Source organism: Lineus longissimus, chromosome 4 (assembly GCF_910592395.1).
Source record: "Lineus longissimus chromosome 4, tnLinLong1.2, whole genome shotgun sequence".
NCBI classification, from domain to species: domain Eukaryota; kingdom Metazoa; phylum Nemertea; class Pilidiophora; order Heteronemertea; family Lineidae; genus Lineus; species Lineus longissimus.
This window is the reverse complement of record NC_088311.1, coordinates 16,750,450-16,768,018: the sequence shown is the minus strand read 5'-3', so window position 1 is coordinate 16,768,018 and position 17,569 is coordinate 16,750,450. Positions and strand designations below refer to the sequence as shown.

The following is a 17,569-nucleotide window of genomic DNA, read 5'->3' as shown; positions in this document are numbered from 1 at the left end:
AGTTATATCATTATTTAATTAGGTGTTTGTGTGTATTGTTTACCTTTGTTGCACAATCAGCTGACCATAGATAGAACGAGACGGAGGTCAAGGGCGAGTGACACAACGGACAGTGAAGTAGGAATATTACAAGGGACTGAAAGAGGGCTGCGCGAGCAGAGGAGAAAATGGAACAAGCCAGGGACGATACAATTGATACTCCAAGGCGTGCAACAAAATGGCTACTAGGAAACGCTGAGGTCCATCCAGATGTGCGAAAGACACTGGTTTTTCACCACGCACTGTTATCAGACTTAAACACCACTGTGACTGAAAAAGTAAATAGTGAAAAGGACAAACAGTTCATTTCAAAGGTTTTTGGTGGTAGAGTCATGAAAAAATACCGTTTGGTCAATTTCGCTAAGAAAAAACTTGTAGGTGTGTCCAAAAAGCGAGTTAAGAGCAATCTTGTTAGAAAGGGGAAAATTTGTATAATATGAAAGAAATATGAAAGAAAACAAAGAGTAGATGCTATTGGTGAGGTCATGCAGGCTAAGATCGCTGAGTACTTTCTTCGGGATGATAACTCACGGGTTTGTACAACAGTAAAGCGTACCAAAACAAGGTGTGGTGTGAAAAAACCCATCAGGTATCTGAATGACAGCATGAAAAATCTTCATGCCAAGTTCAAAACAGAAACATCTGTGACCATTGTGAGGAAAATGGTTTCGTTTTACGGGGTTTTATTCCGGGTTAATAGCGACTTTGAATTTCGCGGGTTTTATAACTTAAATTTAGCTTTACTTTCTTTTGGACCGGGACTCGCGCTTCCGCTTCTTATCCTGTCGAGAGTATACCGTGTCCGGCCCCAGTTTTCGGGTGATATGATCCTCTGATGTTGTAGAATTAACCCAACGTATTGGAATAGTTCAACACGGCTTCAAGATCCCAAAATTATCCTTTATTCACGTCATATCTCCAAGCTTTCGGCATGACCGGCCATCTTCATCACGTGACGTAAACAGCTCTGTCACTCATTAATATTCATGGCCTTAAAATACCTTTTATTCCTTAGGGGCACGGTGTATGGTCGGCAAACTTTAACATGTTGATATTCAGTCTTTTGTACCATGTACCGCATAGCTTTTATGTGATACATTGTTTGTCGGCGAAGTTGCCATAATTGTAAGACTGTCCCTTCCCCTGACATACCTGTGTGTGGCGAGACTGGTTCTCGTGTTACTTCTTGCCTGGTCAGGCATCCTTTTTATACTATACTCTATATACTTAAACATGCAATTCCCAGCATCGCCGAAGGGCATCTTACACCTGAGGGTCAGGGGGCGAGGGGATAAGCCTTCCGTTTCTTTGTCTTGAGGGGGAATAACGGGGAGTCAAGTATGCGGTGAGTGAGACCACGTTGGAATAGCACAAGGGAAAGGATCGGCTATACTTATAATATTCATTTATCATCATATATCGTACACCCGTTTAATCACCGGTTTTGGACCAATGTCATCGTCGGGTACCGGTCTAGGACAGTCGTAAGTTGATAATTTGTCTGTGCATCTCCCTACTTGTATATACCTAGATCGCTTTTAGTATCAGGCTTTCGAATAAAATAAACACCGCCAGAGGTGAAGTGAATCCGGTTATTCTTTCATTTAAGTTCGTTCCATTTCATTGCGGGTGGCCCTTTCCTGTTACACCATGAAAATCAGCTACACTGCGTTCTGTCGCTTGCGACCATTTTGGGTCATCACACCAAAGGTTGGTGACCGTGACACGTGCCTTTGTAAAAAACATGCAAACATCCAGCTGCAAGCAGATAGGCTTCATGAGCTCCACTTACTGGAAGCAAAAAACGCCGAGGATACTATGAAGCTTGTTGTTTGTGACCCCAAGAGCTACGCCTGCATGTACGGTACATGTGGATGTGCTGATTCCAAGCTGACCTTCCCGGCAACTCTACCTGCAAACCAAAGTACCTGGTGGTGGCAGTGGAACACAGTCCGAGAGGTTTATACGAAGGATGGTGTGGAGAAGGTAGCGCAGAAGACCATCAAAGACAAGGTAGTCGGTACTGTACATGACCTTCAAACTTCCTTTTTAGACACGCTAAAGGGGGAACTGTGTCCACATGTACAGGGCCTACAGAGATCTCAAGCTGGAACTAGCCGAAGATGAGGCAATTGTCCACATAGATTGGAGTGAGAACTATCTCTGCAAGTACGCAACAGAAATTCAGAGCACACATTTTGGCGCCTCAAATCAGCAGGTGTCACTTCACACCGGTGTAGCATACTCAAGGTCAGTCAATGATCTATTGTCATTTTGCACATTGTCAGAATCGATGCGCCATGACCCTGTGGCGATTTGGGCCCACCTAGATTCTATCCTCCGTCATTTGAAGACAAGAGGATCCTGTGTCATACACTTTTTTTCAGATGGCCCCACAATGCAATACCGGAACCGCACGAACCTCTGTCTGTTCTCATCCGTCCTGTATGAGCTAGGGTTTGTAGGTGGAATCTGGAACTACTTCGAATCCGGGCATGGTAAGGGTGCCCCGGACGGTATAGGTGGTGTGATTAAAAGAACAGCAGATGACCTTGTAGCCAAAGGGAAGGACATTCCTACTGCTAAAGCGTTGTATGATGAATTGATTGATGCAGAAACATCAGTGAGCCTCCATTACATTCCAGCATCAGACATTTCAAACATGGATGAGAAAACACCAATTCATATTCCAGCAGTGAAAGGGATCATGAAGGTACACCAAGTTTGCACCCAGGCCAAGTATCACATTTTGACCAAAGTGCTTAGCTGTTACTGCACCTGGCCGACACAATGCTCCTGCTACAAAGATAAGGAGGTGATATTTGCCAAGACGGCAGAAGAGGACAATTCCCCAGAGGAACTTGAGCCAGCAGATTTCATCCCTACTACTCCTGTGGAAGCTGCACCAGCTATTCCTGAGAGACCAGAACCAGCAGAAACACCACCAGCTGTTCCTGAGGGACCAGAGCCAACAGAAAACCCCCAAAGCTTCAGCATGAAAGATGATCTGGTGGGGAAATGGGCCATTGTAGACTACGATGGAAAGCCTTACATTGGCAAAATATTGAATAATGATCAAGACTCTGTTGAAGTCCATGAACTTCGTAAGGTTGGTTACAACAAATTTGTGGAACCAAGTGATGACATGACACTGTGGTACACATATGACAAAGTTGTTTCTATTATTCCTGACCCATAGCACAAATCGAAGCGTCAGTTGATCTTACCGATGGCAACCTGGAATAAGTACTTTGCTTGAGGTTAAACCCCTCACCTACAAAACCAAATTCCAGGTCGGATAGGTGCACCACACCTTGTCTCTTGAACATCATTGGGTCAGACCAACAGGGAGGTGTTTAGGTGACGGTAAAACTTGTAAATGTGTTAAAGGGTTTGATGGTTATGTCACACAGCCAGTTGACTGATGGGCACTTTTTACTGAATTTTGATGGTTTAACTGTATTTTGTTATTTCAACTCAATATTCTCAAGTTAGCAATGAGAAATTAACATTGTTAGAAGGAACTGCCTTTGTAAGATTCGCTTTTATAGCAGCTAAAGATGTAACGGAGTTGATCCAATACACAATGGAATAAAATAGTTAAAGAAAATTCTCTAAAGGCAGGTGGCTGAGGATAGACCTACCCTTACAAAGCACTAAAGATATGGTTTTTATGTTATTACTGTTAACAATGTTAATTTCTCAAGTTGTAGGTTTGTTGTTGAAGTTCATCAACTCCGTTACAGTATGAAGACAATGTAAACATATTAGAAGAGTAAAGAAAAGTACATGGATAGGTGGCATAAATGTTTACATGGATACACTTGCAGTGGCATATTGACATTATTCATGAAAATTTGAACTGGTTTGTTAGGGAGTCGAATTAACAATGATTAAGTTTTATTGCAATTAAAATCCTCAGAACGCACTTTGACAGAAAACATGTTGCATGTTACATGTGTTATCAACATAATTTTTTCCTGCCAAGAGATACTCATTTTTACTATGAAGTTATATGCCAAGCAGATTTTGTTATCTGAAATGCACAGAAATAGAGTTCTACTTGTATTCTGGTGAATTTGTTACTAATAAAACGTTTGTAACGGAGTTGACATCGTCGTTTCTCTTCTCATTATTGCAAGGTAAAAAATGGCGGATACAAGAGGGAAGTAATTTTTTAAGGCATTATTTCAGAAGCCTAGCATACCATATATTGTAAAAACATTGGAATCACAAATATTCCATAATAAATATGTTTCTGTCCTTGAAAAGTCCTATTGGGCCCCTAATCTGATAATCACCCAAATAGCGTCAGTGACACGCTACCTAGTGCGTAGGTCGTGCATAAGTGGCGCATGGACCGAGCGTAATATATGTGAAAAATAGAAAGATAAGCATGTCACTTGTGCGTCATTGACGCGTGGGACGCGAAGCAGGACGGATGTCAATTGGGATTAGGACTGTAGGCGAGAGGTAGACTACAAATTGCAGTAAGACAAAAAGTATTTTCATAATACAAAGGGGATTTGTACCTGGTTGTTGAGAATTTTAACATGTTTAATAGGAGGTGTAACAAAAAGTTCGGAGAAATTGAATAAAAGGCTAATTTCAGCATAAAGTTGGATTGTGTCCAGAACTTTTGACAAAAAGGTGTCGGGTTCAAATCCCTTCCAAGCCACTTTGTTTTTTCCACGCTGAAGCTTTGTAATTCATCCTGGTTAAGAAACATTGTACATGTATAGCATATAGGTCAAACCAAAGTCGGTATGACATGTGATGCATCTATGCTTGGAGTAAGTACCATAAGAATATTATCAAAAACAAGTCACTATTAAGCGAGATATTGCACTTTTTACCTTTTTTAGTTTTGGCCCCCTGGTGGTCAAGTCAAGAATAAGATCAGATTGAAATTTGATGTCAGCGGTTATATGATGTAGGGAGTCATCTGTACCGATATTCAAGTTCATAGCTTTAGCAGTTAAGAAACGTGCTATAGTTACACTCAAACGGCCAATTTACGCCATTTGACATCTGTGACCTTGAAAATTAGGTTAAATCTAAAACCCATATGATATGTGATGTATCCTTGCTAGGAGAACCTACCATAAATATTTCATCGAAAACAAGTCACTCATAAGAGAGATATCACACTTTTAGGTTTCCACTTCTGGCCCCCTGGTGGCCAAGTCAAGAATGAGATCAGACCGAAATTCTTTGTCAGAGGTCACCTGACCTGGGGGGGTCCTGTGTACAAAGTTTCAAGTTCGTACCTTTAGCAGTTAAGAAACGTGCCACTGTTTTTGAAACAGGATACAGACGATGGCGACGACGGACGACGGACACTGCGCTGTTGTATAGACTCCCCTACGGTGAGCCAAAAATCCTGTGTTTGATAGAATAGGCATGGGTTAGTCAATCAATGCAGGTTTATACAAAGAAATAATGCCTTCGGTAGGCCTTGCCTTTTAAGGCGCTCAATTACACTTGAGCACCTCAGTGCACCTTAAATCAAATTAAGGTGCTCACTTTCATGAGCACATAGCTCAGAAAATTGAGCACCTCAAACTTTTTTTTTAATTTCGATTTGTCCCCGCAAATTCTAGTCTGGCAGACTACAGCAAGCTAGTATAGCAAACAGAAAACAGTGAAAATTCTGGTTGCAACAAGTAAGCTACAAATTTGGCTCTTAGATCTAATTAATCCAATTACCCTTTAAAAGTGTGGGCCTTGAAATATCTAGAAGGCTCAAAAAAGTGAGCACCTTCATTTTTGAAAGACATGGCTTGCTACCGAGCTACCCTCATGCACCAGTCAATGCAAACCCTGTACCCCCAGGTCAGCAGTCACCATGAATTAAATGCCGAATTAGTGACGAGTTCTGAGTGAACAATCATTTACTCACCGTCAAATTTCTGTCAATAAGAAATATAAGAAATGTCCACTCACTTCGAACGATATCATTTCAAGTAACTGGGTGAATGTGTGTCAAATCCTGAACACGGAAAAAGCAGCAAGTTTTTGCATTGAAATCGGCATTGAACTTACAGCAAGTAGACCTTGGCATAGGAGGATATTGGGTTAATCTTCCAGTAAATCATTGGCTATCACATTGACGAGAGCTCGCCTCTCCTCTGGTACGTCACCATCTTCTGCGTTTTCCAATGGTCTATAATCTCCATTACCGTCAGTCTTTTTACTCTTCGTTATATTAAACAGGTAGATTGCAGACAAGACTATCGGAGCACTGAGGAAAAACTCCAAGGGCGGCCGGAAGTTGAAGAAGTACATCGACGCTGAAATCATCAGAACCGTCGTAGCTTGTGTCGACATCACATGGAACATATTATCACGGAACTTCAAAATTAACGCCACCGTCAGTCCATAGCCTGCAGTCACAAATGTTAACATGACGGAGTAGATATTGTGTCCGTAGAAAAAGCCACAGTGCAGTAATCTACCACGGTAGATACTCTGAATGAGAAGAATTATGGCATTGAATATGACCCCGAAGAAATACAGTTTACTATTCTGAATATAAATGCTTTCCTCCATGCCAGCACCTTCCTTGAATATTTTTTCATTATAGACGTTTGCAGTCGAAGATATAATGCACTGTATGAGGACTAGAATGTATCCTTCGTTAAATTCGAATTTAAATCCACCAGAATTGTCTATCGTGTCAGTAAAGACATCCTGTCTTTCTAATTTAGAATTCGTAGTATTTTTGTGCTGTACTGAAAACGAGTGTCTCATTGGTTGACAGACACCTGTCATATTCTGGTTGTCCGTAGCAACAAGATGATTGACAGCGTGATGCCTATGGTGATCCACTTGAACGTCCTGCTGTGATTGGAGGGATAAGATCATGATGGACAGGAAGAGGATGAACAGCGACACCCATTGAGTCCGATTGAGTTTCCTCCTGGAAGAAAACAAGCAAAAAAGATTATTTTGGACATCAAGTAACTAGAAGACGTGGTTTGCTTAACGTACATCTACATCCCTTAAAGGAATAAATGCTGTTCAAAGTTGTGTCCTAACATAATAAATGTAGTACTTTACAAGTTTTTTTTTCCGCAGTTTAATAATTTTCCTGTTAACTCACTTGAGCAGAATCCTGAAGAGCACAGCCGTTGTGATGATGTAAAAGTTTCCAAGTAAAACTACCATCGCCTGCAAAAGAAGCAAAGGTATATCATATCTTGACCCCTAAGCCTTTGAGATCCTAACTCCTGTAAGCTTTGTTAAAGAATGAAATGATCATACAGAGGGAGCTCAGATGCCATGAGCAGGAACTTCCTAATATAACATTCTCCTATAAAATGAGACACAAATGTCTCCCGCATAGAAAGTAGGCCTAGGCACACAGGGTCAACAACAGACATTGAGTTATTGGCAAAGGTAGCCATGTCGCACATTGTCAGACATTTTCATGATGAGCAAATTGTACAGGAACCATATCTTGCAGTAAAGTACTATCCAAGAGCAATTGTGACCCGTCACAGCAAAACCAAGCGCATGTCGCTCTGAGCTTGGCAGGGTGCGACGGACTGTTTGTTCATTTCTCTATTGTCTGCCTCTTGTGAAATATGAGCACATCAATTTCTTCCATCATCTCCTGGTGTCATTTAAGCTCATCTTCTGTGCGACATGCGCCTGGTTTTGCTGTGACGGGTCACAATTGTGAAAATGACAGTGATATCCAACAGTTTTCAACATCTTGAACCAGACTATAAAACAATTTCCAATTGACAAAAGAAGATACAAACTGCATAACTATGTCTCTCCAATTTACTCTGCCAGCGTCACTGTGAGCCAGAGTGAATGGCAACAAGTCCTCTTATCAAGATATCACATAGGTTACATTATTGTGAAAATGACATTTAATTCACTGCCCTTCTGTCACTTATCTACACACAACAATTATAACAATTAAGGCACGTCACAATTTGCATCTTTCACCCTTTCGCTCTAGCAGCCATTTTTCAGCCTGCACAAGCAGTGGATAGCAATGCAGCACTGCGCTTACTTTTATTTGAACATGCAAATATGTGACAACCATAGCAAAATGAGTCACAAGTCGCTTCAAGCTTGACAGGTTGAGATGGACTGGTTGTTCATTTCACTATTGTCTGCCTTTTGTGAAATCTGAGTGTATCAATTTTTATCTATTATGTCCTGGTGTCGTTTGAGGCTAATCTTCTGTGCGACATGCAACCCATTTTGCCGTGGTGGGTCACATATTCAAAAGTGTCGCCATCTATAGTATTTGGATCAAATTGATGTTTTCCGAGTGCATATGGCATGTTAAGAGAGGCTGCGGCCAAGTGCTGATGAATTTGAAATTACAGTAGGGCATGACGTGCTATGCACATCACCCGCATTTGATGGGGCATGTGACATGACGTGCTAGGATCCGCAGCAAAAGGGTTAAGCCAAAGCTTGACAATGTGCAAAGTGGGGTTATTTGGAAGTCATCTTTAGCCAGCTTACTTTATTATGCAGAGATAATACTGCAGTGTACAAAGACGTCCCGAGTGTAAAAAAAGGGATTTCTACGTCATTAGCTTTGGTGAAAGAATCCCCGATTTTTTTTTTAATTGAAAAGAAAACTCATTCTAGTTATTGGTAAAACAAGAAAGTAAATAAATCATATACTCACTGGCTGGAAATATCTGATAATGTAAAATGCAATCAAATTGTCCATGAAATAAAGGGCCCCAGGCACAGACCATTTTGCAAAGTCGAGAACCTCCGTTCTGCTGCTGCAGCAGAATGACTTGCCGTCTCTGTGATCTGTAATGAAAGACAGAGACCTGTTAGTCTTGCTTGGGAAATAGCCAACTATGAATAACTAACACCTATAACTTGCCCACCATGTTAGTAGACATGAAAAACCTTATTAAGCCACACACTCCTGGCCTCAGCTTTAAACAGGTTGCTATCAAAACCTTTTTTTACGCCCTGGCAAGAACACTGCATATTCCCCTCACCACTTCGTCACTTTCCTATTCTAATCTCAATGACATGGAAAATTTGACAGCTCAGGACATATTTTCTTCAGAGGTCGGGCTTTACACACAATTCTGCATTTACAAGAAATCTGCTCCAGAAAAAGTCTAGACTAATACGTAACATTGGACTTGCTTCATTAGTGAGGTATCTCAACAATCACAAATTACAAACTTTAGTTTAGAAGTACATATAACTCATGTTTCAGCAAGGTATCTTATGTATGTATGTTGTATGTTACGTATTTGAAGGTGCTGGCCGTATGCATGCCTACGTCTAGCTTTGACAGACTAGTATCAATCAGCTAAAAAAACAAATAATTGTGGCATCACTAAAATAGACAACAATTTGGAATTTGTGAGAGTGGCGAAACCTTGCTATTGATAGAAATTGATGAGTAACAATAATGATGCACTGGCCTCACCTTTAATGAAATATTTTATGGACAAAAGAAGACACACCACCAACTTGATGAGCTCTGATGAGACGTTCACAGTCACGGGGAGATACTCATACTTCCCTTCTGAAAAAAACCAAATAAAACCATTTTTTATCTTGAACAGTGAATTTTTTAATCAGGGTTTGTAGTTTTACAGGAATGGCATTTGCTATTAAGTGTCAGTGATAATTTTAAAGGACAAACCCACATGTAACTACTTGTCGCATACTGCGACAGTGTTATATGTTGTCTTCGGCGCCCCGAACGGCTTATTCGGAAATTGTGAAAAGTGTACAAGATAACAACAACCACAATCGAATCTTCGTGTTCATCTCGTCTTTATATTCGTCCAATTAAGGCACAATGTATCAAAATAGCCTACACTACTTCTCTATGATGCAAATCATGCTTGAAGAACCTAAACACCAGATGAAGACAAAAATATTTTCTTGAAAGACTCTACAACATAGTTTTTCTAACTAGACTGAATAAAGTTTTCCTCTCCCAGGACAGGCAAGCTCTGCAAGCTAAGGCCTACCTGATTCTCCCAATCTGAGGAATCGATTGTCCAGGGTGATGTGATGTTTTAATTTAACCCTTTAACTGCCAATTCTTTTTTTTTAATTTGAAAAATTTTCCGATAACGATCTTTCAACGAAACTCAATGAATAACGCGACGATGCCAGTTCAAGGGTCAAGCCTTACCTTCATTTTCAGAAAACTTGATGAGCAGAACTTTCAACGAGCCAAGGCTGATGAAGACTACAGCCAGGCCAGCAGTGGTCAAGATGGAACGAGGCCACTTCATTTTCTTATTTCACTCTTCAATCAAAGTGGCAAACCTGGAAGAGAAAAGCCACATATAGGAGGGCATAAATGATCAACAGTGACATCAGTCACTGGCTACAACAGCCCGCACTTGGCAATGTTGGTGTGTTGTCTCCTAGACTGGTTCTTTAAAGGCCAATACCGAATTGGCATTAAACTTCTTGAGTGACAGAATGATAATGCGATATACCATAAACACAACAATCTACACTTTTGAAGAAGTTTGTTTGAGCGCTGACCAGACATGTGCTTAACCTGAAACAAAGGGTTTGCACAGTGGCTTATGGCGATAGGGCCATTTACACGGTACGTGTTCGATCCGGTTCGAGACCAGTTCAGAATAAAAAGCACCGTGTAAATACGATTAAATCAGCCTGAACCGACCTTAACTGACTTTAACCGAACCGGCCCGAGACTCGTCGCAAAGCTGAGTCTCGGGCCTATTCAGGAGGGTTCAGGCCGGTTAAGGTCGGTTCAGGCGGGTTCTAATTGTCGTGTAAATGCGAACTGGCTTTAAACTGACCTAGGCCGTGTACATTGATACATTGCTCCACGCATATACACGCTGCAGCATATGGTGACCGTCGAATGCCTTACTTGGTTTTAAAATTTCTTAAACTTTTCCAATTTTCATCAAAGAGTTGATAATATATAGGCCTATCGGACTAAAACTTTATGCCAAATTAAAGTAGCATTCCTCGAAACGGCAGCGACTTTTGGGAAGACTTTGAAAAGCCGTCGCGAAGTTTGTAAGGGTGTGTTTGTCACTCGATTGGTGGCTTATTGATTATTGATATCGATTAATTGAGTGATTACCTCCACGTGCCTGTGCCTCCAGTCGACAGGGATTCTGAAACGCCACCATCGGCCACAGTGCGAACGAACTGGCCTCGAATGGGATCGAAGCCGGTTCAACTAACCCGCACCATCTAAATACGATTTCATCCAGGTGAACTGGCTTTGAGGGAACCGACCCGAGGTGGGTTTAGGCCGGTTCCGATGAACCCGCACCGTGTAAAAAGCCCTATTGTCCGAAGTCAGCTAAGGCCTTAAGAATTGTTCTGAGTGTGCGCATTTGTTCTGTTTGGCATTTGGATTCGGATACCTCAAAAGTCCTATATGGCATGGTGATAAGATGTCTTTTGACATCAATCTACCAGTCAGGACTTTTTGCCCAATGGAGCTACAACAGCCAAATGGGCCAATATATCCTGAAGGATGCGTTTTGCTGCCACAAGAGGCTGCAGCATCCAGATCGTGAAGTACCAAAATCTTTTTAATAGATCTACCAGTCAGGACTTTTTGCCAATAGAGCTATACCAGCCAAATGGGGCAATATATCCTTCTTCTTCTTCTTCTTCAGCGTTCGCTCTGCACTTGGAGGGGTCATTCTCCTACGAGTAATCCTCCAAGGCGGGATGAGCGTATCCTGCGTGCCACTACAGTTAGGCGCCAATTGGGTTTATTGGCCAAGTGGTCCGACTTTGGCGAGAGAGATAGAGTCCACGCAAGCTACTCATGTTTCTCACTTGGTGGGGGTCCTAGCTTGCCCTGGCATAGACACCAGGTACAAGGAACCTCGGTTTTGAGTCTCATTCGAAGGCCTGTGAAGAGCCAGGAATTTTAGTTCCTTGAAAGCCACGCCAGTTCATCCAGACATACGATCCTGGGTTCTCCCCGGGCCCTATTGCGTGGTGGCCAGCAGTGTAAACCACTAGGCCATGAGGCTCCTTGCAATATATCCTGAAGGATGCGTTTTGCTGCCACAAGAGGTTGCAGCATCCAGATCGTGAAGTACCAAAATCGTTTTGATAGATTTGCGCATCGAGATTGGGGCATTTGCCCATGCTCAGAAGGTGAAGAATCAATAGGGAGGCGTGTCAAGTTTCTATACGATTATGAATAAAACCGCTTCAAGAAAAATTGAATTATCGATTTTATACTTATAGCCAATCTTCAGTTGCAGCAGATGTAAAGCATATGATGATTTATGTTTGTGGTTGTGTGTCAAGCTGATGTTGTCTAGTTTATTTGATTCAGCAACGAATAATGGAAAAATACTGGTCACAAACAATGAAACATAGAAAGTCGGTCTTTCATGGATGTTGTTCAGTTGCATTCATGTGCATTGTGCTCTGATACTTCTATACATATAGATGGCAGCACTAGCGCTCGTCTCGGGATGCACTGATTTCTGCATCCTGATTGGGTGATTTGTTCAAAGGGCGGTTACGCCCGTTCAAGCTATCATCAGGTTTGTTAAAGGCCTACGCCGTTCGTTAAAAATTTTGAATTTGTAATTGAATTTTAAAATGTCCAATTGCGGAAATACATACTAAATATAAATTTTAACATTGTTATTGTGTAGACAGATACAGTGGAACCTCCCTTAGCGGACACCTCTATATTAAGGACAACTTCACTGTTAAGGACAACCTCTCTAAGGACACTAGTTTTGGTCCCAAATTGGTTGTATCCATTCAATTTGACCTTTCTAATCAGGACACATCTCTATATCATATGACAGAGCTTGTCAGTCCCGAGGGTGTCCTAATAGAGAGGTTCTACTGTATACAAATAATGGTTAGCCACAAATAATATGAATACCAAGTTTAAACAAATTTGTACACATAATAACTGCACTGGCACTGTGTATTGGTGGACTTCTATTTAACTGGACCACAAGCAATTACGAACGGCATAGGCCTACCCCTTTAACGTCCCCTTCAGGCTGTACTCCCAATCAGGCAATTTGTGCTCCATTGTTCGAAAAATCCCGACTGTCTACTGTGGCTTCGCATTATTTGGGACTGTGTGTGGCCCCTATGGTTAAAATTTACAATCCCTGATCGGAAATACATAGTTTGATATTGCTCTCAACTACCGGTATAAAACTATAAATCCATTGAACAATGGCACTTACATAAATCAATGACCTTTTTTTTTGGCTGTGATCAGGGGTTGTAAACTCCTTCCGCGCCTTTTGAGGGACACCAGCGCATGCGTGTGAGACAGTCGGTCAATGGGGCCATGACAGGGAGTGGCTGTGGCACGCGATAGGCCCGGCCCCGTGGCCCTGGGAGTGGTACGGTGGGAGTGGCCATGCAGTGCTGAGTGCAGGGAACGTGATTACCGATTCAGGCGATTGTTTCCAATCCAATCCAACAATTTACCTATGTTTTATTGTCGATTCAGACGTGCTAATTGACATATATGTTATCTTAAGAACGAATCATCCAATACCTATTATTCCCTAAAGCACTATTTCTTAATTCACGGGAGCCGTAATCTGCAATTACGAACATTTTCGAAAAATAAACATGATAAAATTCGTGGACGTGGTACTTCTCAAAACGCACCACGAATTATTCTTAAAATTTATCGCTCTCATGACAAATTGCACCCGTTTTGGAGAAAAAATTTTAATTTAACTGTAGCGAGTTGGTAGCTTAGAAGACGACAAAAATATCACCTGACGATTTTTGATTGATATTCACCAATTTATGTCAAATAATCATTTGAAGTTACATTTTCTCGCAATGATTTTCATGATCCGCTAAAAGTGAGGTGCATCCTGGGAATGACCTTCACTTCCGAACCATCTTTTCTCAAAAAATGGCTTTGCTTCGACCGGCTGCTCGTTTGGGAGGCATTTTCAAGCAATGTGGGCGCCTAATCGCTACCACACAAGCAAATAGAAGTTATGCTGATATGGCTTTTACATTTGCATCACCATCAGAGGTAAACAATCATGGAAAGGCTCGAAATCTGGCTGGAAAGTGAAGATCTTCGGCATTTTCTGCACCGTCCGTTAGCGCCCTCTATATAATATGTAAAGTAAAGCTCAAACAAATGACCAAGTTCCTAATTGGTTGTGAGATGATCAGAGTTGCCAGCCCAAACTCGGCTTTTCTGTCTAGCAATGGTGCAGCAGTGGCGTTACCATGGCCACGCTACTCATGTCATTGTCATAGGCCTAGGCCTTTTGTCAGTCAGATACTTGAAAGGGCATACGTCACACATTGACATGGTCGGACCGACCCAACTAAAGATTCATTGAACTAACCATTGGCTTCCCCTTCCCGTGCAAACTACAGCAAAACCGCGCAATGCATGCATACCGATCGCAAGCATCTTGTTCAACGTCTAGAAAATTAAGAACTCTTGCCTTGACCACCCTTGAATTATATGTTGTTATTTTGTAGAAAATCGACATTGATTGCATTTTTACCCATGTGTTTGGCAGGTTGATCGAGTTTACTTCCCCGACCTCGGCATTTGCATGTGTGCATGACTCTATTGACTCATGCTTTCAAAAGGAAGTGAATGCCAATTTCAAGGGTGGGAGTCAGTTCTTTGTTTACCTGAGAGAACAGACTCCCAGCCTTGAAATTGGCATACACTTTGTTTTGAAGGCGTTCTAATTGCTTTGAGATTTCAAGTTCTAACCAAAATGGCCGTGCCTATGGCCAACCCCTAAGTCATGAGGTAGGCCTAGGTGAGAAAAACTCCTTGTGTCCAGGTGAATCTGGCAACGATCATGCAACGTTAAAATTGTCGCTTCACGCCATCTTCTGTTGAGAGGAGGTTGCGCACGGATGCTTCATGCCAATGATTTATCGGCGACACCAGAATGACATATCCATCTATTGGTGTGCAGTGGAATTATGAGGTAGCATATGTCCTTTCCTTTCAGGTATTCTATAGAGATGCCAGTGTGAAGCAGGTTGACGTCCCTTCCTTGTCTGGCGACTTTGGTATTCTGCCGGAACACGTTCCATTACTAGCTGTTCTGAGACCAGGAGTTGTCAAGGTATACGAGGAGGATGGCTCCACTAATAATGTTTTTGGTAAGTGCATATGATTATTGATTACCTCAACAAAACTGTAGAAAATGTCAACTCATTAAAAAAGCCAATGGCCCGAAGAAATCCATGACAAATTATTTCATTTACAGCAACGTTGATGTCAAATGTCAATTGAATTTATCGTTGTTTATAATTATATCAATAACTTTTTTGTTGACAAAAAAGCTATGCAATAAGAAAGAGCCAAAGCCAGCACCTCTCTCGATCATGTAATACTAATATCAAGTTTTGCGCATGTTTTATTTTTAAGGATTTTGAAAATTACCTCAATTTGCAAGAAAAAAAAATTAGTTGATTTAAAAAACTAACTGTAAATTGTAATCCACCATAATGAAAATTGCAAATTTTTATAAAGAGTAAAAAAAAATCGTATACAGAGGCACAAAAACTTGATGTGTACGGTATAGCATGCAGTTCTCTTTTCATGCCGTAAAATTTGGATGAACAAAGTTTTCATTATCACATATGAAATGTTTTAAGACATCATCCTTTTTCTCCTTTCAGTGAGCAGTGGATCAGTCACCATCAATTCAGATTCGTCTGTTCAAATCCTAGCAGAGGAAGCGACACCCCTAGACAGAGTAGATGGTCAGGTAAGATTTCATCCTGAAGCTAGCTTTTGTGTAAGCTCAACCGTCTCTGCAGTATTGCGACTGCCAAGTGGGTGTTATGAATTACCTGGTTTGACTTGTGCGTTTGGTCTGTAAAAGTGAAGTAGTTGCTCAAACATTCACAATTTAAAGGGGAGTGATCTCACTCAAAGCCCATCTGTCCCCCTCCAAAGGAAATATCCTTTGGACAAGGTGGAGAGATATCATTATGGGCCCCAGACCCACAGTCTGGGGACCATATTGATATTGCTGGAAGTTCTACATTCTTCTATCTGTTCACCCACAAACATTTTTGTGAGTGTTCTCTAAAACACCTAAATAAACCAAAAATCTTTCTTCCGTATACCACCAAACATAACCCCAACCTTTCAACGTCACCAAAGACTTTTCGAAATTTGGGTTCATTTTGAGCACTTGTCAAGATAACAAAGATACAAGGCATGGTAGCCGGGATGGCATCCCGCTGTGGGCAAATGCAATGGTAACTTATGCGGGATTCTGTCCCGCCTGGGGACTCCTGTAAAGCCAACTCATCCAGGGGAGGAAAAAACAGTGATGCTGCTCTTTTCATTGTAAAAGCCTGGTCCTTTGTCTTACAAGCAGCCCAGGGTTTTTGTCATTGTCTAAAGGGAAAATAAAGAGACATGCTCCTAATTTGCCCAACTTGTAACACTCTGTTTATAATGCGAACATCGTCTTTGACTTTATTTCTCTCCTTTTCTCTACAGGCAATCCGGGAAGGACTCACCAAAGCCCAACAAGAACTGACATCCGCTTCATCAGAGGTAGCAAAAGCCGAGGCCCAAGTAGCGATCGATTGTTACGAAGCTTTACAAAAGGCAACAGGACATTAAGATCAGTGATTTTAGGGAGCATTTTGGAGTGTGTACATATGGTAGAATCATCCTTTGAAAATTAAAAATCTCATAACTTTGACATCATTTGAACATCACAAGTGGATTCCCCTTCTCAAAGTTAGACAACAAATGTTACTTTGAACAAGAAATTATGAAACAAGTTTTTATTTATTCTTGATAACTGACTGTCGGAAGCAGTAATGATATCCTGTCTTGTTTCTTGCATCTGAAGTTGTTGCAGACTTGTCTCATTTGAGTAATATAGTGTAGGCCGTGAAAAGTTAAGAACAAGTTTGTGAAAATTCTCGTTTTCATTAGGCGGTTTTCATGATATTCACTAATTTACACCCGAAACCTAAAATAGATGGTCTCGCAAATAAGCTGATCAACAGACCTAAATTTGTATTACTCAAGTGTTTGTTAACATGTGCAGTCATGCCAGTTTCCTTGACTATTCAATTGAAATGCAAGACTTAAGAAATTTATTAAGTTTTGTAATAAGACCTAACTGTTTAGTACTAGTATATCAAGTTATTTGGACCACACACAAAAAAACTGGACAGTAAGAAATGCTCCAGAGAGACATTGATACTGTATGAGATGATTGAGAACTTTAGGTTTTGCTGTGAACTTAGGAAGTCCTGTGATTAACTCACTAGATTGTGCTGTTTATATTCAAATTGAATTGGTAATAATTGCACCATTCTCGAATTGATTGTTTGACGTTATTAGGGGGTGTGATGCAGAATGTCTACATCAACACCTATATATTCATGCACGTAGGAGTTCGCAATAGTGACGTCCTTTTGCATTTCATGGTGTATACGTTTATGTACTACATGTGCACTTCCTTCAATTGTGGTAAGAGTGGCAATTGGCAAAAAAGTCTAGATGCAAGAAATTTCTTTGATAGAT

At 41.1% G+C, this 17,569-nt stretch overlaps 2 protein-coding genes across 2 annotated transcripts; one reads left to right on the top strand and one right to left on the bottom strand.

Moving 5' to 3' along the window:
* Nucleotides 1-4,310: 4,310 nt before the first annotated feature.
* LOC135486788 (UDP-sugar transporter protein SLC35A5-like) lies at nt 4,311-13,704 on the bottom strand. The gene is made up of 6 exons (XM_064769888.1): nt 13,562-13,704; nt 10,196-10,332; nt 9,476-9,574; nt 8,702-8,835; nt 7,145-7,212; nt 4,311-6,961 (listed from the first exon to the last, which is right to left on the bottom strand). Exons 2-6 carry the CDS (start codon nt 10,296-10,298, stop codon nt 6,118-6,120), a joined length of 1,248 nt encoding a protein of 415 aa, XP_064625958.1. The 5' UTR covers nt 10,299-10,332; nt 13,562-13,704; the 3' UTR covers nt 4,311-6,117.
* A 194-nt stretch (nt 13,705-13,898) lies between these two features.
* LOC135486264 (ATP synthase subunit delta, mitochondrial-like) lies at nt 13,899-17,365 on the top strand. The gene is made up of 4 exons (XM_064768943.1): nt 13,899-14,059; nt 15,015-15,168; nt 15,691-15,779; nt 16,526-17,365. The coding sequence occupies exons 1-4, from the start codon at nt 13,934-13,936 to the stop codon at nt 16,649-16,651; spliced, it is 495 nt and encodes a 164-aa protein (XP_064625013.1). The 5' UTR covers nt 13,899-13,933; the 3' UTR covers nt 16,652-17,365.
* Nucleotides 17,366-17,569: the final 204 nt, after the last annotated feature.